Source organism: Pezoporus wallicus, unplaced genomic scaffold (genome assembly GCF_028554395.1).
Source record: "Pezoporus wallicus isolate ANWC-B61680 ecotype Strahan unplaced genomic scaffold, APGP_CSIRO_Pwel_v1 scaffold_7850, whole genome shotgun sequence".
Classification (NCBI taxonomy): domain Eukaryota; kingdom Metazoa; phylum Chordata; class Aves; order Psittaciformes; family Psittacidae; genus Pezoporus; species Pezoporus wallicus.
Window position 1 is genome coordinate 70,242 of NW_026639846.1, and position 21,964 is coordinate 92,205.

The 21,964-nt window shown below is 54.6% G+C and overlaps 3 protein-coding genes across 4 annotated transcripts; all 3 read left to right on the plus strand.

Moving 5' to 3' along the window:
- Nucleotides 1-7,511: 7,511 nt before the first annotated feature.
- On the plus strand, nucleotides 7,512-12,359 carry GSDMA (gasdermin A). The gene is made up of 10 exons (XM_057416661.1): nucleotides 7,512-7,555; nucleotides 7,762-8,024; nucleotides 8,178-8,388; nucleotides 8,857-9,022; nucleotides 9,108-9,201; nucleotides 9,932-9,979; nucleotides 10,184-10,338; nucleotides 10,703-10,853; nucleotides 10,988-11,061; nucleotides 11,757-12,359. The coding sequence occupies exons 1-10, from the start codon at nucleotides 7,527-7,529 to the stop codon at nucleotides 11,985-11,987; spliced, it is 1,422 nt and encodes a 473-aa protein (XP_057272644.1). The 5' UTR covers nucleotides 7,512-7,526; the 3' UTR covers nucleotides 11,988-12,359.
- A 627-nt stretch (nucleotides 12,360-12,986) lies between these two features.
- PSMD3 (proteasome 26S subunit, non-ATPase 3) lies at nucleotides 12,987-17,379 on the plus strand. The gene is made up of 12 exons (XM_057416631.1): nucleotides 12,987-13,197; nucleotides 13,865-14,055; nucleotides 14,243-14,380; nucleotides 14,571-14,707; nucleotides 14,786-14,976; nucleotides 15,141-15,244; nucleotides 15,331-15,445; nucleotides 15,655-15,774; nucleotides 15,854-15,957; nucleotides 16,222-16,377; nucleotides 16,733-16,783; nucleotides 16,894-17,379. Exons 1-12 carry the CDS (start codon nucleotides 13,035-13,037, stop codon nucleotides 16,969-16,971), a joined length of 1,548 nt encoding a protein of 515 aa, XP_057272614.1. The 5' UTR covers nucleotides 12,987-13,034; the 3' UTR covers nucleotides 16,972-17,379.
- Nucleotides 17,380-18,995: 1,616 nt separating this feature from the next.
- On the plus strand, nucleotides 18,996-21,964 carry CSF3 (colony stimulating factor 3). Of its 2 annotated transcripts, none has more exons than XM_057416646.1 (5): nucleotides 18,996-19,366; nucleotides 20,069-20,226; nucleotides 20,492-20,599; nucleotides 20,698-20,844; nucleotides 21,537-21,964. In XM_057416646.1, the coding sequence occupies exons 1-5, from the start codon at nucleotides 19,351-19,353 to the stop codon at nucleotides 21,711-21,713; spliced, it is 606 nt and encodes a 201-aa protein (XP_057272629.1). In that variant the 5' UTR covers nucleotides 18,996-19,350; the 3' UTR covers nucleotides 21,714-21,964. The 2 variants fall into 2 exon arrangements, with proteins under 2 accessions (XP_057272629.1, XP_057272630.1); XM_057416647.1 differs by having other exon boundaries at nucleotides 21,543-21,964.

Consider the following 21,964-nt stretch of genomic DNA (forward strand, 5'->3'; position numbering starts at 1 on the left):
TCAAGTCCATGTCCATGTTACTGGGATCTGCCAGTTCTCCACTTAGCCATGGACTTGGCTCAATTCCTGACTCGAGGCAAGCAAGTGTTCCAGTTCTGGCTTACCTGGAAATCTGTCACTCAGCTCCACTCGTGAGTCCTCATGTGGTCACTGGTGAGGAGACTGTAGGAGAGTAATACTGACCAGCACCAGCCTGATGTGGCCAACAGAAGGACACAGTGGGTCCCTGGTAATAATTATTTAGTACAGGAACAAAATCAAGCCTTTTTCCCATTAAATTCCCACCTAAAGGATGCAGGTTTGCAGGTTTCGATTCCCTGGCTGAGAGAGCTTTCTCCTGTTCAAAGTCATTGTTTTTAATTCTGGGTTGTGTTGCTGGAATGTGTGAACCCTCATGCTTCCCCTGTAAAAGCCTCTCTTTTGTTGTCTCAGTGCTTCTCTCCAACTTTGGACAGTGGTATAATCATTTTAAATATGTCCTTTTTGTTCCTGCATTAGCTTTAGAGGTCAGAGTGGACATTGTTGAGTTGTTTGATGGTCTGAGCGTAGGAGATGGGAACTTCAGGTCTGCATCTAAGATCTAGTACTATTCCAGGTAGAATTTTAGGCAAGCGGCTTTACTTCTATCTCAGACTTACTGCTGCAGAGAAGGGAAAAAACATTTCATGTACCTCAGAGAGGAAAGCAGAAAGAATCATTACCTAATGTTGGATAAGTGGGAATGTTTGAAGTGAAAAGAAGTTTTCAAGAAGGTGGGAAGAGGAAAGAATCTGGCTGGATACCTGAGTGCTGTTGTCCAGTTTGACACGTGCAATTTACTGGATAGGGAGGTTGAAGCTTTTAACCACCGCGACGCAAGGACTGCTGCTCTAGTTAAGGTACCATATGCCCTAAAGCCAATACTCTTTAAGCTACTAGACAATGACTTGTGGGAAAAAATACTGTTTTCAAAGTAGAGACATTTCTATCAGGCAATTACCTCTGAAATGCCTGAGAGATCAATAGCATCAATGCCCTCAGAGGTAGGGGGACTGTCCTCAGCTACAGCTGGGTCTGTAACACAGGCTGCATGTTGTTTTAACAGATCTCAATGTCTGCCCACAGCTCAGGCTGGTAAATCTCCAGAGAAAACAAAACTACTTCTATATTTTGGTAGAAAACAAGGAGAAAACAGCCTTTTTTTTGCAACAGAAACAGTCCCTGTATCCTTAAAACCATTACTCCTGTACAGATGTGTGCTGATTATTTCTAAGTACATGCACATTACCCCAAGTCAGAGGAGTTTTGGTATTTTTAGCCTAAGTGTGACTTGAAGGCAGGGCTCAGCACTTGATGCAGTTTCCTTGAAAGCCTTGGCATTACAGCAGCGGAGGGTCTGAACTTGTCCCTCGTGCTGTTAGCTGGGACATCCGATCCTAAACCAGGGTGGGATTAGAAACTTCTGAAAGACCAGTTTTTAAAGCCTGAAGTTTAAAACTTCTTCTTAGGCAAAGCCTTAATTGCGATAGTGAGTTTTCTGATTTACCTTGTTCACACAAAGGATTAAAATAGCACAGATGTGTTCCATGGCAAATGACATTCTTTACAACAGATGCCATGGAATAACTGAAATTAACTCAGACTCATAGAGTTAATCCAATCAAGGGAACATAGATGAAAACTGGAAAAATAGGCAAAGTGAGAACAGAAGGTTTTATGGTAATAGTGGGGTGTGTTAAGTATCTATACAAGATTAATAATGGAGTAGTTATACATCTGATAGTCTCTTCCTTAAGATCCCATCTTAAGGGTAGGTATGAGAATTAATCAGGACTACAAAAGAAACCATAAGAGAATTGTAATTAAAGCCACAGCCACAATTGCTACTTGTTAGGGGTACCTGACGTGAAAGAGTTTTGGGGGGTGCTGGCTGAGCACCCCCTGTGCCACTTGCATGGCTCTTTCCTGTCGTATCACAGGAGCAAGTGGTGCCCCATTTCAGCTTCTGCTTGGAAACCACCACTGTAGTGGCCTGAAAGAACTGGACACAGTTCTGGGTTTCCTGGAACTGAAACCACTTTTAGTTTCTTTGTGTGTGTTAAATTCATGTAGAAGCACGTTCAGCACTCAAAGGCTGCTCTTGCACATGCACAAGAGTGGAATCGAAATACTAAAACTCTCAAGGGATAAGTGATTCCTGAGGAAAGGAGATCAGGACAGTGGGGGCAGGAGGGGGGATTTCCATACCTGCAGCCACCAGAGCAGTGATCCCAGGGTGAAGCCCACCTTCTGCGTGGAGAACCAGAAGGCGAGCACAAGGACTGTCTGCTCACACAGACTGTAGAGCTTTCTTCAAGTACCTGTGTGAAGGAGACAACTGATTGTTACTGGTTTTAAATGGGATTTTGATCATGACAGATTTGCCTCTCAAACTTGTACTGGCTTCCTGCAGAGTGACCAGGGCAAACTTCAGCTGGAGAATTAATGGCAGGCTCCATCCTGTGCTTGAGAAGCAGTTACTGGGTAAGCAGGTACTCCAGATGCTTTTCTTGTTCATTCTCCCATGAATGCCAAAGGAGAAAAGCCTCTGAAAAGCATCACTTGAACCATTCACAGGCACTGGCAGAAGAAGTCTCCCTGCCCCATCCTGTCCTGGGCAAAGCCTCTTCTAAGCCACTGTCAAGGCCACGCAGGTATTTACACAGATTGGCAGTTACTGCACAAGGGAAGTCAGAAAACAATTGAGTACTGACAGCCTGATGCTTCTGTCCTGCAATGCCTTTAACACACCCCATGGGATGGCCAACAGCCCAACCCTTACCAGGAAAAGGCCTTTAAAAAACAAAAAAGACAAAAGCAAAGCTGAGATCTGGGGCTACTGAATTCCCAAGAACTTCTTTTTAATCATGGTTTCATTTTTGTTTTAATAGACACCCGGTTCTGACCCTTGCTAAAGGGCCAGCAGCTGCTTACTCCTGTCAACACATTAATGTTTCTTCTTGTGACTGACATTGCTTTATCATTGCTTATAATCTCTTTTCAGCATGCAAGTGTTTGTGTGTCTGTAGCCTCCCTGGAACAGTTGGAGTTGAAGTAGTTGGGATTTTAAGGGAACATTCTGACACTGTACAAAGTTGTAGGGGTTTTTTCCTCTTTTTGCTGTGGATACATGAGTCTCATGTAGAGAACTTTCTAAAATAAAGTGTGAATATTTTTATTACTCCTTTGTACAGTATTCTAAGAGAAACTAATAAAGTATTCCTCTAAAAACCTGGGTTTGGGTCCTTGCATTGTTACACAGACAGGTTTTGCTTTTAAAGCAGCCGAGCAAATAAACACTTCATAGAATAGTTCGGGTTGGAAAGGACCTTAAGATCATCCAGTTCCAACCCCCCTGCCATGGGCAGGGACACCTCACAGTAAACCACGTCACTCAAGCCTCTGTCCAACCTGGCCTTGAACACCACCAGGGATGGAGCATTCACAACTTACTTGGGCAATGCATTCCAGTGCCTCACCACCCTCACAGTAACGAACTTCTTCCTTAGATCCAATCTAAACTTCCCCTGTTTCAGTTTTAACCCATTACCCCTTGTCCTGTCACTGCAGTCCCTAATGAAGAGTCCCTCCCCAGCATCCCTATAGGCCCCCTTCAGATACTGGAAGCTGCTCTGAGGTCTCCACGCAGCCTTCTCCAGGCTGAACAGCCCCAACTTTCTCAGCCTATCTCATGTGATCTCATGCAATCATGAGATGCTCGAATTTGAGATCCTCAGGACAGTGAGAAGAGCGTTCAGCAAGCTCACTGCCCTGGACTTCAAAAGAGCAGACTTTGGCCTCTTCAGGAACCTGCTTCAGAAGGTTCCATGGGATACAGCCCTAGGGGGCAGGGGGGCCCAAGACTCTTGGTTGATATTCAAGGATCACCTGCTGCAAGCTCAGGAGTGTTGCATCCCAACCAGAAGGAAGTGCAGCAGGAGGGCCAGGAGACCTCCTTGGATGGATAAGGAGCTGCTGAGGAAAATTCAATTGAAAAAAGAGGCTTATAATAAGTGGAAGCAAGGACAGGTGGCATGGGAAGAGTACAGGGATGTTGTCCGAGAAGCTAGGGATCAGGTTAGGAAAGCTAAGGCTCAGTTAGAATTAAACTTAGCTAGAGGCAGATAAACCCTAAACTTAGCTAGATAACAGGAAGGGATTCTACAGGTACATAGCAAATAAAAACCAGACTAGGGAGAATGCAGGCCCCCTCAGGAAGCTCTCAGGAGAACTGGCTACACGGGATTTGGAGAAGGCTGAGGTTCTGAATGACTTCTTTGCCTCGGTCTTCACTGGCAAAGGCTCTGACCACACCACCCAAGTCTTGGAAGGCAGATGCAGGGACTGTGAGAATGAAGACCCTGTGCCCACTGTAGGAGAGGAACTGGTTCGAGACCATCTTAAAAATCTGAACGTGCACAAGTCCATGGGTCCTGATGAGATCCATCCGCGGGTCCTGAAGGAGCTGGAGAATGAAGTTGCGAAGCCGCTGGCCATCATATTTGAGAAATCATGGCAGTCAGGTGAAGTTCCCAAGGACTGGAAAAAGGGAAATATAACCCCATTTTCAAGAAAGGGAAAATGGATGACCCAGGGAATTACAGACTAGTCAGTCTCACCTCTGTGCCTGGCAACATCTTGGAGCAGATTCTCCTGGCAGGCATGCTAAGGCACATGAAAGTCAACAAGGTGCTTGGTGACAGCCAGCATGGCTTCACTGAGGGGAAATCCTGCCTGACCAATTTGTTGGCCTTCTATGATGGGGCTACGCAAATGATGGACAGGGGTAGAGCAGTTGATGGCATCTACCTGGACTTGTGTAGAGCGTTTGACACTGTCCCACACGACATCCTTGTCTCTAAATTGGAGAGACATCAATTTGATGGATGGACCACTCGGTGGATAAAGAACTGGCTGGATGGCCGCACACAAAGAGTTGTGGTCAATGGCTCAATGTCCGGCTGGAGATGGGTAATGAGTGGGGTCCCTCAGGGATCGGTGTCGGGACCGGTCTTGTTTAACATCATTGTTGCTGACATGGACAGTGGGATTGAGTGCGCCCTCAGCAAGTTTGCCGATGACACCAAGCTGTGTGGTTCAGTTGATACCCTGGAGGGAAGGAATGCCATCCAGAGGGACCTCGACACACTTGTGAGGTGGGCTGATGCCAACCTCATGGAGTTTAACCATGCCAAGTGCAGGGTCCTACACCTGGGTCGGAGCAATCCCAGGCACAGCTAAGGTTGGGCAGAGAAGAGATTCAGAGCAGCCCAAGGAGGAGGACTTGGGGGTGTTGGTTGATGAGAAAATGAACATGGACTGGCTTCAGTGTGCGCTTGCAGCCCAGAAAGCAACCATATCTTGGGCTGCATCAAAAGGAGCGTGACCAGCAGGGTGAAGGAGGTGATCCTGCCCCTCTACTCTGCTCTTGTGAGACCTCACCTGGAGCATTGTGTGCAGTTCTGGTGTCCTCAACATAAAAAGGACATGGAACTGTTGGAACAAGTCCAGAGGAGGCCACGAGGATGATCAGGGGCTGGAGCAGCTCCTGTATGAAGACAGGCTGAGGAAGCTGGGGCTGTTCAGCCTGGAGAAGAGAAGCTGCGTGGAGACCTCAGAGCAGCCTTCCATTATCTGAAGGGGGCTATAGGGATGTTGGAGAGGGACTCTTCATTAGAGACTGTAGTGGTAGGACAAGGGGTAACGGGTTAAAACTGAAACAGGGGAAGTTTAGATTGGATATAAGAAGGAAATTCTTTCCTGTGAGGGTGCTGAGGCACTGGAATGGGTTGCCCAGGGAGGTTGTGAATGCTCCATCCCTGGCAGTGTTCAAGGCCAGGTTGGACAGAGCCTTGGGTGCCATGGTTTAGTGTGAGGTGTCCCTGCCCACAGCAGGGGGGTTGGAACTGGATGATCTTAAGGTCCTTTCCAACCCTAACGATTCTATGATTCTATCTTCATACGGGAGGTGCTCCAGTCCCCTGATCATCCTCGTGGCCTCCTCTGGACTTGTTCCAACAGTTCCATGTCCTTTTTATGTTGAGGAAACCAGAACTGTACACAATACTCCAAGTGAGGTCTCAAGAGAGCAGAGGGGCAATTCATGGCAATTCCAACACATGATGGATTGAGCAACAATAGACACTTCAGCAGGCAACCACACCTGTATGCCACACAAACCCCTCTGCTACCAACAAGCCCTAATGCATGGCAGCATGTGTGCACATCTAAGTTATAATATCATCTATAAGTCAACGTAAAAGTGCCTACAGCAACATCATGTTGTCTCCTTATCAGCACCACACCTGATGAGCTACCCCTCTCCCAGGCTAAACTGAAATCCTCCTAATCTCAGGACATTCTGCTCCTCATTCCAAGAGGCAGAGTATGAATGAAAACCGAAATGATGCTGGAAATCCAGCCCCAGAGGAGTGCCTTATCTGTAGAAGAAGTTACTCACAGCCACTGTAACCAATCAAACAGCTGGAGCCAGGTCAGTGACTAGCTTTTACCGGAAGAATTGCACAAGCAAGGAGCATTTCTGTCTCATTCAGCAGATGTTTCCAAATCAGTCGAAAAAGGCAGGGAGAGAGCAGGTCCCAGCCTGCTGCTTGAGAGGCTGCTCCGTTTTGGAAGCTCCGTGCACCGCTCCGCAGGTTGCCCTCCCGTGAAGGAGAAGCCACTCACCCCACAAACAGGCAAGTATATTTTGAAGCGCTTTCGGTCCTGATGAGGGGTAGAGCAAACTGTGAAGTGTTTTGGTTTCTTTTTTATCCCTGGTTGATGTCTCCCAAGGGAATGAGTCCTGTCAGAGCTACCTAAATGATCCCACATTCAGCAGGAGATGATTTTCTATCCCTAGCTCCATCACATCCAATACAAAGTTCTTCATCACCCCTTCTATACACTAACTGAAGCAAAACCTCAAACTCTGGATTAAAATCACTGTTAGGAAACCAACAGTGATTCTTCTTCTGCCTTTGAAACAGCCAGTTCTCTTGGGGTGGGGGGACGGGACACAGGCAGAGCACCAGGGCCCATCCAAGGAGCTGTGCTGGGGGGATTCCTTTATATTTTGGGGGAGATTTGCCATTGACAAGGTCTCTTCCTTCCCTACTTACAACACTTCTGGGTTTCATTTATACTTCTCCTACTTACAACACACTGTTCAACTCTCAGCACTTTCAGTTCTCTCAGTAAGACAAAAATACAAGCTTTTTGTGCTGCTCTTATTTTGAAGCACTGCTCTTTCCTGCCAAGCAACAAAATGCACAGGGGAAACAGCAAAAATTGGCAATAAACTACTCAACCTTTTTCCTTTTAAACTTGCATCAGGGCACCAAATCACCAAATTAAACTGATTCAAGCATTTAGGACCATGACAGGTCCTAGGTTAAGGTGCAGTGTCCAGTAATGAAAATGCTAATGGTATGTACTGGCACATGCAACAAAATAGCTTAATTGAAAGGGCAGTAAGAGACTCCAGTGCTGAAGATCAGTGCTTCCAAATGAGCTTTCCTCATCAGCAAAGGATATGGTGAGTTGAAATGAGATTCATACTCCTACCTCTCCAAAAGCTTTCCTATAAACCATCCAGTTTAAGCTGTGTCTTGGACTAACACAGGGTTTTTGGGGTGCTTATCCATTTGGAAAAGGTCTTCCTAATTAAACCAAAATGTTTTGCTACATCCTTCTCCTTATATTTCAAGTAATTTGGCTTAACGTGTCTTGCCTCTTCCTAAGGCACAAGTCTACGTTGTTGTGGATCAAAAATTCATCCAGCTGCAACAGGATGTTTAAAAAAGTCACCCAATCCATAGTGAAACAAATGGATCCAGATGGAGACCTGGTCCCAGTTCGCAGCATGTTGGACCATGAACATTTCAGACCCCTGTGGCTAGTGAGAAGAAAAAAACAAACCATATTCCAGCGATCTCCCCGCTACAAACAGACATGGTACAGACTGGAGGACGTACTGCTGCCTGGACAGGATGGTAAAAGCTCAGGTAAAGACCACATTTATCAATCTTAAACTCACAGTTTCCACAGACAAAACATTTGGGGCTGAGCTCCACCATGTCCCATCTTTCTTGTGCACAATTAGTTGTAAGACTGAGTCTGCGTAATCATGCTTACGCAAATGCATGGAATGATTTCAGAGTCTCTCATTCCCAATGGAGGTGAACAAGATTCAAGGCAATTTCTAATCAAAAAGAGTGGCACTGACAGAATTGATGGGAGTCTCATCGTTCCTGCTGACCCCGCAAGAGCGGAGCTGAAAGGAGCTGCCTCCTTGGCCAGCGAGTGGTCCATCAAGCTGCAGAAGAAACACATACCACCAGCAAAACTTGAGGCACTGAAAACAGAAAGGTAAGGCAGGCACAAAGGGTCATCCTCCTCTGCCCCACGCCAGGTCACACAATGGTTTTTCCAACAGCCAAACCCCAAAACCAGGGAGCATGCATCCTCCCTAAGCAGGCAGATTTCCAGAGGCCAGGAAAGAGAGGTGGTGAAGACTCCAAACCAAGCTTTGTAATGCTTACAGATCTCTCTGCCATTCAGAAAGCAGGAACACCTCGAGATGGAGTCAGGGCCTCTCCTCTCATGGTTTGTGCCTGGAAAGGAGCAGTTAGATCATGACACGTCATCCATCTGACCTGACAGGCCACCACCCCACTGCCCCTCTGAGAAGAGGAATGCATTGAGGACAGCAAGAATTCCAAGCCTATTTTCTGCCACCTTTTTCCCCCCAGAAGCCACAAACAGAGTGATATTTTCAAGCATACAGTCCCACAGGACTTCTGTCCCAACTAAACCACGACCTTTTTTCTCTTTTAGGAAAATTAATACAAATCACACCTTCCTTCAACAACTACAGAAAACAGGGCAGAATTTGTACGTGGTTCATGAGACCATAGAAACCCTGGAGGAGGCCAGCTATCAGGAAATCTCTGAGGCAGACGGCAACTTCATGGCCCAGTTTTACGTCAAGTTCTGTGCCAAGGTTGGGTTTCAGGCTCAGGATTCGGCCCTTCCCCACCCTCTGCACATCCTCAAGCCTGGTAACACATTTGTCTTTTGCTAAGCAGGGCACCAGAGGGAACAAACAAAGCATAACCATACCCAAAGGCTGCACCCTGGCCTTCAGGGCATTCAAGCTGGCCATTTCAGATGCAACGTGGGGTAAGTAACTTCCAAAAACTGCCAACTCCTCCATTTGGGAAACATCACAGAAGAGGAAAAATGTTTTCTGAAGCATTATTTAGCCTCACAGGTGCCCTCAGCTGATTTCAGGCATGAACACAGTGTGAGTGACAGAAACCCCCTGGAGAAAAAGCTGTGCATAGTATACAAGTTAAAAGAGCTACCTGGGAAAGAGATGCAGCTTCAAGGGGGTGATAAGGAATGAGAGAGGGAAGCCCCAGCTCCACATTCCAGGAACTGCAGAGCTCCTGCTGAGACATGACACAGAGCAGTGCTGGTTTTGGTTTCTTTTCCTCCTCGGAAGGTCAGGGAGCAAACAGGGTGGCTGCTCCTTCACTGGGATGGGCAAAGAAAGAAAGGACTGAGCTCCATAAAGCCTGCAAGACTGGAGAGCGCACAGCTGCCTTTCTGCCCCTGTGCTCCCCACACGTGCGTGGATCTGGTGGAGTATAAGCTGTCATATTAATTTCCTTGTGTTTTAACACATTCGCTGCCTGATGAAAAGCACAGGACAGTAAGGAACGAGATTCAGGAATAATGAGTCCTAAATGAACAGGTGCACTAGAGAAGAGCACCACCTGACCTACAACCAGCATGTGGTATCTCAGACCTGGGACACCAACATCTTCAGGCTTAAAATCAACCACCCTGGTAAAATAGACACCCCAGCTTGAAGCCTTGCAGCAATGTCCTTTTTTTCCTGTTGCAGATCTTTGCTACATGCCAAGAAAACAAACATTGAGGCTTGCATCTGATGGTAAGAAATGCATTTTACTCCTTTCCCTCGCACTATTTCTTCCCCCTCTGGGCAAGATTGAGTCTCTCCAAACACAAGCCACCAGAATCAGTGTCTTTGCTGTAGTTTCGAGACACGATAACTCAAAGTTGTACATTGCTTTAAAAGAAAGTATTCATCCTTGCCTGTTTTGGAACTGATATTTGGGCTCGTTCTGCTTTTCAGATGTCCTGGAAGGAATATTAGGAGCACTGGAGGCAGAAGTGAAAAGGAACTGTCACATTCTCTCCATGTTGTCTTCTCAGCTGTCCATCATCTTATTAAAAGCCATCAAAGCTGTGATGGGAGACAGGAACCTCTTCCAAGAACTGAGCCACAAGGTAAGCAAAGCTCCTCTTACTACCAGGATTTATAGACAGAGACATCCACCTCTTGCCACCTCTCCTGTACCACAACTACCAACCCCAAAAGCCTTCACACAGTGCATGTCTGGTCTCCATCACCATACAGACAAAGAAGGTGCTCAGGACAGAGTCAACTGCAGAAATGTGTCCTCTGTAGAGCCTAGCAGGTTAACTTGAAGGTATCAAACCATTTAAATGTCCTATCCTGTCTTTAACTGCAGCTATCAATTACAGCCTCACAAATAGCTTAGGGAGGGGAAGATACATACTACATGACTGCTCACAAACTCCTGGACTCACAAGCCTCTTAAACCCTGCTGTTTCCTCCTATCTCCCCTAGATGGAAGCAGTTCTTGATGAAGGCGACAGGGGCGAGCTGAAAACAGAAAGCGCAGCCTTAAAAGACCTGCTGAGCCGCTTGCACCATTCCTCAGCAGACATTCTCCTCAGCATGGCAGCAGCCATCACCTACACCCTTGATGCTTTAGAAGGTAAGGCTTGCTGGCCACTTTAACAGAGAAATCAGTAGCACCAGAATACACCAAAAGCATTCCTCACCCTTCACTTCTCCCCAGCTGGCTCCAGTTGTGGTGGGGTTTTGGCACAACCTGTTTTAATTCTGCAGAGCTCAGTGAGGATCAGCACCTGCTGCTGCTCGAGTCCCTGGAAAACAAGATCGTGTCCCAACAGCTTAAGCTGGTGAGAGAACATACACCTCATTGGGCCCAAATGAAGGGATGGGGGGGTGTTATTTCAAGTAAAGCAACTTTGACATGATGACACAGGCAGCAGTACCCCAATTTAGGGTAACACTGGGAAAAGGGAAGGAATAATTGCTTCAAACTTGGCAGAGATCAGCATACTTTAAGGAAAATCACCCCAAGACATGAAGGCCAAAGATTTCTACCAGCTGTTTTGCTGATAATCAGCATTCAATCGGGCCCAGCTACCACTGCTCGGCTGGAAATGGTGGTCAGAGATCCCTGGCTTCTTTGGCTCCTGATTTAAATAAGAAAACAGCAAAAAAAACACTATTTTGCCCAGGGAGGTTGTGAATGCTCCATCCCTGGCGGTGTTCAAGGCCAGGCTGGACAGAGCCTCGAGTGCCATGGTTTAGTGAGAGGTGTCCCTGCCCATGGCAGGGGGGTTGGAACTGGATGATCTTAAGGTCCTTTCCAACCCGAACTATTCTATGATTCTACAATTTTAATTCCTTGGCCATAACCAATCCCCAAGAAGGCAGGAACTGAATACACAAGCACAATAATCTTTCGGGTTGAAAAGTCCCATATGAGCAGCACTTCGCAAACCCAAGAGATCATTTGCTTAACGACTTCCACAGCTGCGATATTAAAATACTGATTTTGCCTTTTCTTTTGGTCCTTGCTGTGAAGGTTGAGAGCATCTTGAAACAGAGAGAATATAGGAAGGGGTTCAGCGCAGACCCCAGCTTGCTCTCCTTCTCCCGAGAGAGGGACCGCCAAGTAACCATTGCAATGATGGAGATGAGCGGGGTGAAGCTCCGTGAGGATGGATCTGCTGCTTGCACAGAAGACGCCTCCTCAGCCACAGAAGCCCTCTATGTGTCTCTGTACATCCTCAATCTTCTGAGTAACCCCTGTTAGGTTACACAGCCCTCCCATGCACAATCATTTAAAGATAATCACTTCACAATGTATCTGAAAGTCTCTTAGCACAAGCCAGCTTCTTTCCCCAGGTTTCATCCCTGCATAGGTGAGGCTCTTGCACTGCTTTGAAATGAGTGGCAAAGGAAAAAAGCTGTGGCTGCCCCATCCCTGGCAGTGCTCAAGGCCAGGTTGGACACAGGGGCTTGGAGCAAGCTGCTCCAGTGGAAGGTGTCCCTGCCCGTGGCAGGGGTTGGAGCTGGGTGAGCTTTAAGGTCCCTTCAATCCAAACCACTCAATGACTCTAAAAGCAAACCTAAGGCAAGAAAACTCCTTATGGAAGACAGACCCCAACCCTGCTTTTCCTTTCCTCCCACATGAATGCCGAATGCCAACTGCAACCCCCACTGGCCCAAATGCCCACCCCTTGGCTGAGCTTTACACGACCTTGGCTTTCCTCAGCAGCCCAAAGCACCTCCACCGCTGCTCATGCAGCCCCCCAGCAACCCCAGAGCTCAATGAGCTGCCGAGGGGCAGCTCAGAGGAGGTGAAGGACGCAGGCCCCACCTGCAGCAGCACGCTTCAGAGCCGCCCTGATGGCCGCTTTACAAATAAAGCTCTTTCCTGACCAACACAGCGCTTTCAAAGGGCGCTTTTTACCCTGAGGTAACGCCGCGCTGCTCCCCGCCCGGCTCCCCCCCCAGCTCTGAGGTCCCTCAGCGAAGGGCCCCGCCGCTTACCTGGGCGGCCACTGACGGCTCCGGGGACACCAACAGCACGGGAGGGGGTGGAGGGGGTACCCACGGGGCGACGGGAAGCCGAGCCCTCGCGGAGGGAAGCGCCCGCGGCCATCCCCGCTCCCTCGCACCTCACCTCAGCGAGCCAGGCGGGAGCGGCGGGAACAGCCGAGAGCGTGACGGAAAGTCCCGAGCGGGCGCGAACGGAAGGAGCCGAACGCTCGGCGCTCGGCTGAGCGGGCCTAGCTCTGAGAGCGGGGCGGGGCGGGGCCTGGCGGCTCCCGGCGTGCCCCGCGCTTGGTGCAGTGTCATGAAGCAGGAGGCCCCGTCCCGCCGCCGAGACAAGGCCAAGGCCCCCCCCGAGGGGCCCCCGCCCGCGCCCCCCGACGTGGAGATGCAGGAGGAGGCGGCGGCCGCAGACACGGGCGGGGAGCGGCAGCCGCAGCGGGAGCTCGATGCCATCACGTTGGAGGGTGAGCGGGGGGGGACGGGGACGGGGACGGGGTCCTGGTAACGTGGGGGTGGGAAAGGGAGAAGGGTCTCACGTTGGGAGCCTCGGTGGGGGAACTGTGTGGGGCTGGGGAGGGGCAGAAGGGGGGAATGGGGGGGTGTAGGGAGGCTGGGGGGGCTTGAGGAGGAGGGTGGGGGAGTCCTTGAGGAGGAGGAAGGGTAATGGGGGGGGGGTCTTTGAGGAGGAGGAAGGGTAATGGGGGGTCCTTGAGGAGGAGGAAGGGTAATGGGGGGGTCTTTGAGGAGGAGGAAGGGTAATGGGGGGTCCTTGAGGAGGAGGAAGGGTAATGGGGGGTCCTTGATGAGGAGGGCGTAATGGGGGGGCCTTGAGGAGGAGGGAGTAGTGCGGGGTGAGGAAAAGGGGGTGCTGCAAAGGGTGTCAGTGGCAAAAGAGAGCTGTGAGGGCCTTATGAGGGGAAGGGAAGAGGGGAGCTGTGTTTGAGGGGGGCACCCTTAGGAGCAGGGGGTGGCGGGAGCTGCAGAAGAGCCTCGGTGGGCTGCAGAGGGAGGACGGAGAAGGGGTTGGGGGGGGACACTGGGGAGTGCACAGTCCTGGTGCCCTGAGCAGACAGAGGGACCCTGTGCTGCCTTTGCTCCGGGTGAGGCTGTTCCCGGTGCTCCCTCCCGCAGACATCAAGGAGCACGTGAAGCAGCTGGAAAAGGCTGTGTCGGGCAAGGAGCCGCGCTACGTCCTGCGGGCTCTGCGGGCCCTGCCCTCCACCTCCCGCCGCCTCAACTCCAACGTGCTCCACAAAGCCATCCATGGGTTCTTCACCTCCAACAGCGCCGTGCGGGATTTCCTCCTCGGCTTCCTGGAGGAGGTACGGGCAGAGGGGACACCATTCCCTGCACTGAGGAACCTCTGCTTGGGGGGCAGTGGGAGGGCACCGGGAGCTCAGGGTGCCAGCAGCTGGGCTGGCTCTTGTCACCGGGCTGCACATGGGCCTTGCTGCAGGCAGAGGTGGCATGGGGGGGGGAGCAGGCATCCAGCAATGTCTCTGCCCTCAGTCCATGGACACGGAAGCTGAGCTGCAGTTTCGCCCGCGCACGGGGAAGGCGGCCTCAGCCCCGCTCTTGCCAGAAGTGGAGACTTACCTGCAGCTGCTCCTGGTCATCTACCTGATGAACAGCAAGCGGTACCCAGAGGTGAGGTCCCCTGAGCTCTTTGTGTGGTGCTGCTGCACCAGGCAGGGTGTGGAGACCCCCAGGGGACCCGCATCTCTGTGTTGCCCTTTGTTCCAGCTGCATCTGGAGGCAGCCTTGGGCTCAGCCCCGCAGCCTCGCTGCTCTTCAGAGCATCACTTCCCCCACCTTGAGCTCTGTTCCCCTCCTGCAGGCTCAGAAGGTATCTGACGACCTGATGCAAAAGATCAGCTCCCAGAACCGCCGGGCCCTTGACCTGGTGGTGGCAAAATGTTACTACTACCACTCCCGCATCTATGAGTTCCTGAACAAACTCGACGTGGTCAGGAGGTAGGCTGGGACCTGCGTCCCAAAGAGCCAGGGCTGCTGCTTTCCTCCTCCCTGCCACGTTCCCTCCCTTCCCTGCAGCTTCCTGCACGCCCGGCTCCGGACGGCCACGCTGCGGCACGATGCCGACGGCCAGGCCACCATCCTGAACCTGCTGCTGAGGAACTATCTCCATTACAACCTCTACGACCAGGCCGAGAAGCTCGTCTCCAAGTCCGTGTTTCCTGAGCAGGCCAACAACAACGAGTGGGCTCGGTACCTCTATTACACGGGTGAGACAGAGGGTCCTGCGCTTGGGCTGTGCCCGAGATCCAGGGCTCTGCATCTGCACAGAACCCATTGGAACAGCTGGAGATGGGGTTTCCAGGCAGGATTTGATCCAGTGGATCCAGTTGGATTTGCTTTTCCAAGCCCCTTGTGGCCTGTCTCAACGCAGGGCGCATCAAGGCCATCCAGCTGGAGTACTCGGAGGCGCGGAGGACCATGACGAACGCCCTGCGGAAGGCCCCGCAGCACACGGCCGTCGGCTTCAAGCAGACAGTGAGCAGGGATGGGAAGCTCGAGGGGCTCGGATCCTCCTGGATCCTCAGGGAAGCTGCGGCTCACGGGGTCTCTTTCTGCTCCAGGTGCACAAGCTGCTCATCGTGGTGGAACTGCTGCTGGGGGAGATCCCAGACAGGCTCCAGTTCAGACAGCCCTCCCTCAAGCGCTCGCTCATGCCCTACTTCCTCCTGACTCAGGGTACAACAGGCAGCGCCTTGAGCCGTGTCCCAGGCTCTGGGGGAGCAGGAAGCCCTGGGAAGGGGAGCAGTGGGGACTTCCTCTCCCCTCAAGGGGATTCAGCTGCAGGCTCCTCTTGGGGAGGGGGAGGAGGCAGCTCTCGGGGGCAAGGAGCTGCCCTCCTCGCTTTCCCCATTCTCTTTCCCTGACAAGCACCTTCTCTCCTCCAGCTGTCAGGACTGGGAACCTGGCCAAGTTCAACCAAGTCCTTGATCAGTTTGGGGACAAGTTCCAGGCCGATGGCACCTACACCCTGATCATTCGTCTGAGGCACAACGTCATCAAGACGGGTAGGAGGCTGCAGGGATGGTGCTTGGGGACCCTTGGGCTGCCTGGCCCGGGGGGCTGCACTCCTGTCCCTCCTCGCAGGTGTCCGGATGATCAGCTTGTCCTACTCTCGCATCTCCCTGGCTGACATCGCCCAGAAGCTGCAGCTGGACAGTCCAGAGGATGCAGAGTTCATTGTTGCCAAGGTACCTGCATCAAGTCCTGTCCCTCTGCGTCCTGAGCTGCCCACAGCCCCCGCTTCTGGCAGCAGGCTCCCTCCCTGGGGCAGTCGCTGGTTTTAGGTTGAGGCCCCTCCAAAGGGGCGCTGGGGACACCCAGGGCACCACATCCCCTCTCTGTGCGCCGCGGCCTGAGCTCAGCGCTGCTGTCACAGCAGCCAGCTCCTCCCTTCCCCCTAAAGGTCAGCCCCGGGAGGCAGCGGGTGCCCTGACCTGCGCTCCGGCTTGCAGGCCATCCGGGACGGCGTGATCGAGGCCAGCATTAACCACGAGAAGGGCTACGTCCAGTCCAAGGAGATGATCGACATCTACTCCACGCGGGAGCCCCAGTTGGCTTTTCACCAGCGCATCTCTTTCTGCCTCGACATCCACAACATGTCCGTCAAGGTGCGAGGGGCTGCAGGGCCTGGCTGAGGGGACAGCGGCGGCGCTCGAGGAGCTTCTCCTCTTGGAACCATAGAAGAGTTTGGGTTGGAAGGGACCTTAAAGCTCCCCCAGCTCCAAGCCCTGCCACGGGCAGGGACCCCTTCCACTGGAGCAGCTTGCTCCAAGCCCCTGTGTCCAACCTGGCCTTGAGCACTGCCAGGGATGGGGCAGCCACAGCTTCTCTGGGCACCCTGTGCCAGCGCCTCAGCACCCTCACAGGGAAGAGCTTCTTCCTTATCTCCAACCTGAACTTCCCCTGGTTCAGTTTGAACCCATCACCCCTTGTCCCCAATGAAGTTCCTTCTTTGTTTTCCAGGCCATGAGGTTCCCACCCAAATCCTACAACAAAGACTTGGAATCTGCAGAGGTGAGGTCTCTTTGGAGGGGGTTCCTTTACAACCTCCGAGGCTGCAGCACGGACGCAGCTCCTGGCCCCGGCCCTCCACCAACCTTTTTCTTTTGGCCTTTGCCTTGCAGGAGCGCCGGGAGCGCGAGCAGCAGGACCTGGAGTTCGCAAAGGAGATGGCAGAGGACGACGATGACGGCTTCCCCTGAGCCTCTGGCCTGCCTCTACTTTTTTAGCTGTCCCTAGGGCAGATGCTGCCTGTGCAGCGCTTCCCCCGCACGGCCCCGGCCCCTTTCTTTTATAGATACCTGCATGTCTGTCCGGTGGGAGGGGGACACTGGGGGGGGGGGGGAAATCCCTGGCCATGCAGCCTCTTCCCACCCCCTGCTCCCCGCAGCGGGATCCCCCTTCCCCAATCACCCAGCATTCTTTTAAGGTCTCCTGTGGTCACGGGGGTTGCACAGAGGAGCCCCTGCCCTTGGGGCCTCCCTGGGCCGCAGAGCCGGGGCGGGTGCGGGGAGCGCGGCACCGCGGGTGCCCCCGGCTCTCGCAGCGATGATGGGGTCAAACTTTGTTAAGCTTCAATTATGACTTTTAAAATAAAAGTGGGAAAAACACCATTTGCATAGAGGGCTGAACCCCCCCTCCCCCCCCCAAGTCCTGCTGGGAAGGGCATGGGGTGGGGTTGGGGTTAAGCTGGATCCTTGTCCCTCACAGGCACCAGTGTCGGGGAGTGATGGGACCTGCAGCTGCACCATTGGGTCACACCACCATGGGTGTTCATTCTCCAGGGCCATCCATGAGTGTCCCAATGTGTCCATGCCTGGCTATGGGTTAAGCATGGGGCTGCCCAGGGTCCGGCCTGTCCCTGCTCTAAGGTCACCTGTGGGGCAGAGCAGGGAAGGTGAGAGCTGGATCCAGCACTGGGAACACTAGGGGACACCCTGGAAGCGTTCACTTAGGGATGCTGGGCAGGGGCTGATGGTGCCTGGGTCAGGCCCCACACAGGAAGGGTGACCAAGAGGCAGAACCGCAGTGGGGTGGATGCTGGGGACAGTCCCTGGGGCTGGACAGCTCCGGTCCCAGGGGGTTTTGTGCTGCCCTCGTGCCCCAGCACCCACCCACAGGGTTTCGGGTCTGGTCACCACTTCCTTCCTTCCTTCCTTCCCTGGAAAGCTGACGGGGACTTTGGGCTCCACCAAGCACTGATTCACGTCCCCCTCACCCTGATTCCTGAAAGTCCGACCCGCTGAGATGTCAGCTCTGCTCCGGGCTCACCCCCATGGGCACAATGCAACAAACCCCCTCCATGGGCACCGGCTCCAGGAGGGCCATGGTTTCCAGTGGCTCTGGGGAGGGCACGTGTAGAGTTGGGGGTGTCCTCCCTATAAACAGGCTCCACTACCAGGGTCCTTTCACACAGCCTGAAGGCAGGACAGGTAGTGCCAGGTCTAAGAGGGGAAGTCACCATTAGGTTTCAGAGTGAACACCAGCCTCTTGCCAGGCCCTGGGTGATGCTCACAGATTGACTACAGCCACCAATGGGGGGGGGTCCTTTCCCCAGCTGGAGGTGGGAGCAGCTCCCAGAGCCTGGTGCTGGCTCTGGGGCCCATCCCAGTGGTCCCTGTCCCCCTCCCCATGGCCTGCAGGAGGGCAGTGATGGGACCCAGGCTGGGTGCAGAGCTCAGCGCTGCGCTGGCGTCACCCTGCCCGGATCCCTGCATCCCACACCCTGGCCCGTGCCGGGCAGGAGCCGTTCCAGCTGGCACCGACCCAGCAAATCATCCTGGAAGCACTTGCGGGAAGCAGCATGAGCCAAATCCCCCTGGTCAGCGCCGTGGGGACACAATGGGGTGGGAGCAGCCGGCCCCGTGCCGGGCTGCCCTGGCCAATGCTTCCCCGAAGGCGCTGATCGGGACGGCCCCAGCCGGGGAGGAGGGGGTCAGGCCCCTTGTGCTCATGGATGGGGATGCTGAGCACAGCCCAGCCCTGCAGCACCCAACGAGGCAGGATCCAGCCCTGCGGCCCTGGGCGAGTGCCTGGCTGGGATCTCACCTTGACCACCTCCAACTGCTCCCACCACCGGGAAGCTCACACCGTTGTTGCCCGCCCCGATGCCGCGGTGAGGGGCTCGGGCAGGGGAGGTGCCCACATGGGCTGGGAAGGGCGCTGATCCCAAGGGAATGCCGGCTGTGAAAAGCCACCGTCCCCTTGCCCGGTCACCGGGGAGTGACCCTGCAGTGCTGGGCCCTGGGCGGCGAGGCGAGAGCCGGGTTAATGTGTCACCGAGCCGCCGGCCCCGCACCGGGCACCCACCGCGGTGCCAGGGCTCCACCGGGCGCCGGCTGCCGCTGCGCTGAGGGGCACCCGCTGCCCACCGGGAAAGCCCCAGGCCAGGAGGGGTGGGCAGCGGCGAGCACCCGCGCCCGGATTTGCATGTTGGTGATTAAGGCAATGAAGCAACCGGAGCTGTTGCCACATCGGTGTGAATCCCCGCGGCCGCTATAAATGCCCTGATCAATGCCGGGGCAGCAGCTGCATCGGCCGGGCCACCCTCACGCGCAGGAGGAGACACCGAGCTGGGCACCATGTGCGCTGTCACCCGTGAGTACCGCAGCCCCACAGCCCCACTGCTCCCAGTGCTCCCACTCCTCCCAGCGCTCCCTGTGCTCCCAGTGCTCCCACTGCTCCCAGCGCTCCCTGTGCTCCCACTGCTCCCAGTGCTAAAACTCCTCCCAGTGTTCCCACTGCTAAAACTGCTTCCGCTGCTCCCCCTGTTCCCATTGCTTCCACTGCTAAAACTGCACCCACTGCTCCCACTGCTAAAAACTGCTCCCACTGCTCCCATTGCTCCCACTGCACCCACTGGTCCCATTGCTCCCACTGCTTCCACTGAGCCCATTGCACTCACTCCTAAACCTGCTCCCACTGCACCCACTGCTTCCATTACTCCCATTCCTCCTCCCAGTGCTCCCAGTGCTCCCACTGTTCCAACTGCTCCCACTGCTAAAACTGCTCCCACTGCACCCATCATTCCCAATGCACCCATCGCTCCCACCGCACCCACTTTTCCCACAGCTCCCAGAGCCCCCACTAACCCCATTCTACCTGTAGCACCCGCCGCACCCACACACCCAAAGCCTGCAGCCGACGGCCCCAGCGCCACGGCACCGGTGGCACACGGGCAGCGCCTGCTGCATCTCCCCCATTCCACGGGGTCCCTTCCCCAGGCTGTGCCGGTGCCTCCATCCCCGGTGGCAGCGGTGGGGCCGTGGCACGGTGGGTGCTGAGCCGCTGTTCCCGCAGGCGTGCTGGCACTGCTGCTGTGGGCGCCGTGGCCGGCGCTGCTCGGGGCGCCGCTGGCCGAGCTCTCGGGGGACCAGAGATTCCTCATCTTCCTCAGCAATAACCTGGAATTCACCCGCAAGATCAAGGGGGACGTGGCCGCGCTGCAGCACGCGGTGGTGAGTCCCGGGCACCGCGCTGGGGTGGCAGCGGTGGCCGTCCCCCTCCCATCCTTATTGACCCCTTGCACCTCGCTGCTGTGGGGCTGTGGCCGTGCACGGGGCTGCTGCTCCCTTGGGGACCGCCCCAGGGCACAAAGCAGAGGGGCAGCCCCATCTCCACCACACTCGGCACCAGGTCTCCCCCATCCCAAACCCCAGGGATGGGAGCTGGGGGTGACGGGGTCCTCCAGCCCCCCTGACCACGTCCCCCCTTTGGCCGCAGTGCGACACCTTCCAGCTGTGCAAGGAGGAAGAACTGCTGCTGCTGCGGCAGGACCTGAGCATGGCGCAGGTGCCCATGGAGCGGTGCCACGGCCGCGGCTTCCAGGCGGTGAGTGCCAGGGCCCACCTGTGCCACGAGCTGGCCGGGCTCAGTACCACCGGCGCTGCGGTGGCCGTGCCGAGCTGACCACGCCATGCACCCCGCAGGAAGCCTGCTTCAGCCAGATCCGAGAGGGACTCCGCACCTACCAAAGCTCCCTCGATGCTGTCCTGGAGCTGCTGCCCGGGCACGCTGCGCTGGTGGAGAGCGTGCAGCTGGATGCTGCCAACCTGTCCTCCAACATCCAGCATCAGGTGAGGGGAGCTGGGGGGCAGGATGGGCACAGCGAGGACACCGCATCCTGGGCTGCACCCCCAGAGCGTGAGCAGCAGCTCAGGGAGGGGATCCTGCCCCTCTGCTGCTCTCTGGGGTGACCCCCCCTGCAGTCCTGATCCAGCTCTGGGGCAGCAGCACAAGAGGGATGTGGAGCTGCTGAATGAGGGCAGAGGAGGCCATGGGGATGCTGCGAGTGCTGGAGCAGCTCTGCTCTGGAGCCAGGCTGGGAGAGCTGGGCTGGGGCAGCCTGGACAAGAGAAGGCTCCTGAAGGGGAGACCTGAGAGCAGCTCCAGTGCCTGAAGGGGCTGCAGGAAACCTGGAGAGGGGCCTGGGACAAGGGATGTAGGGACAGGCCAAGGGGAATGGCTTTAACCTGCCAGAGGGGACTGAGATGAGCTCTTAGGCAGAAGCTCTTCCCTGTGAGGGTGCTGAGGCGCTGGCACAGGGTGCCCAGAGAAGCTGTGGCTGCCCCATCCCTGGCAGTGCTCAAGGCCAGGTTGGACACAGGGGCTTGGAGCAAGCTGCTCCAGTGGAAGGGGTCCCTGCCCGTGGCAGGGGTTGGAGCTGGAGGAGCTTTAAGGTCCCTTCAACCCAACCCACTCTGTGCCTTCACGGGGCTCTGCTGCCGCGCTCCCAGGGCCCGGAGCTGATGCCTCTGCCTCTGCCCAGTTACAGATGGAAGACCTGGGCCTGGCCACGGTGACGTACCCCACGGAGGCCCGGGGTCCCCTGCCCGCCTTCTCCTCCCATTTCCACCACCAGGTCGGCAGCTTCTTCATCCTGGCCGACTTCCAGCGGTTCCTGGAGGCCACGTACCGGGCGCTGCGGCACCTCGCACACCTCTGACCCCGGCCCCACACCGCCTCTCCCCATTTATTTATGTCCCAGCCCTGGCGCCCTGCCCGGGAGCTCCCGGCTTTCCCACCTATTTAATATTTATGGCTATTTAAGCTCTCTCCGGACGGGAATGCTGCTCGGCACCGGCCCCACCGCACACGGACCCGTGCGCAGCATCGCCCTTGTTTAATATTTAAACAAAAGTGTATCTCTGCTACGAGTTGCTGGGCTGAGCCCCCATGGGCTACCCCAAGGGCTCA

What these genes read in the sequence shown, in the direction of transcription:
- PSMD3 (XM_057416631.1), top strand. Translation starts at nt 13,035, where the DNA reads ATGAAGCAGGAGGCCCCGTCCCGCCGCCGAGACAAGGCCAAGGCCCCC. An exon ending in AAACTCGACGTGGTCAGGAG is followed by an intron (nt 14,708 to 14,785) that starts GTAGGCTGGGAC and finishes CCTTCCCTGCAG; the next exon opens with CTTCCTGCACGCCCGGCTCC. An exon ending in CTACTTCCTCCTGACTCAGG is followed by an intron (nt 15,446 to 15,654) that starts GTACAACAGGCA and finishes TCTCTCCTCCAG; the next exon opens with CTGTCAGGACTGGGAACCTG.
- GSDMA (XM_057416661.1), top strand. Translation starts at nt 7,527, where the DNA reads ATGAGCTTTCCTCATCAGCAAAGGATATG. An exon ending in GAGGCACTGAAAACAGAAAG is followed by an intron (nt 8,389 to 8,856) that starts GTAAGGCAGGCA and finishes TTTCTCTTTTAG; the next exon opens with GAAAATTAATACAAATCACA. An exon ending in CACCCTTGATGCTTTAGAAG is followed by an intron (nt 10,854 to 10,987) that starts GTAAGGCTTGCT and finishes TTAATTCTGCAG; the next exon opens with AGCTCAGTGAGGATCAGCAC.
- CSF3 (XM_057416646.1), top strand. An exon ending in ACGGCCGCGGCTTCCAGGCG is followed by an intron (nt 20,600 to 20,697) that starts GTGAGTGCCAGG and finishes TGCACCCCGCAG; the next exon opens with GAAGCCTGCTTCAGCCAGAT. An exon ending in CCTCCAACATCCAGCATCAG is followed by an intron (nt 20,845 to 21,536) that starts GTGAGGGGAGCT and finishes GCCTCTGCCCAG; the next exon opens with TTACAGATGGAAGACCTGGG.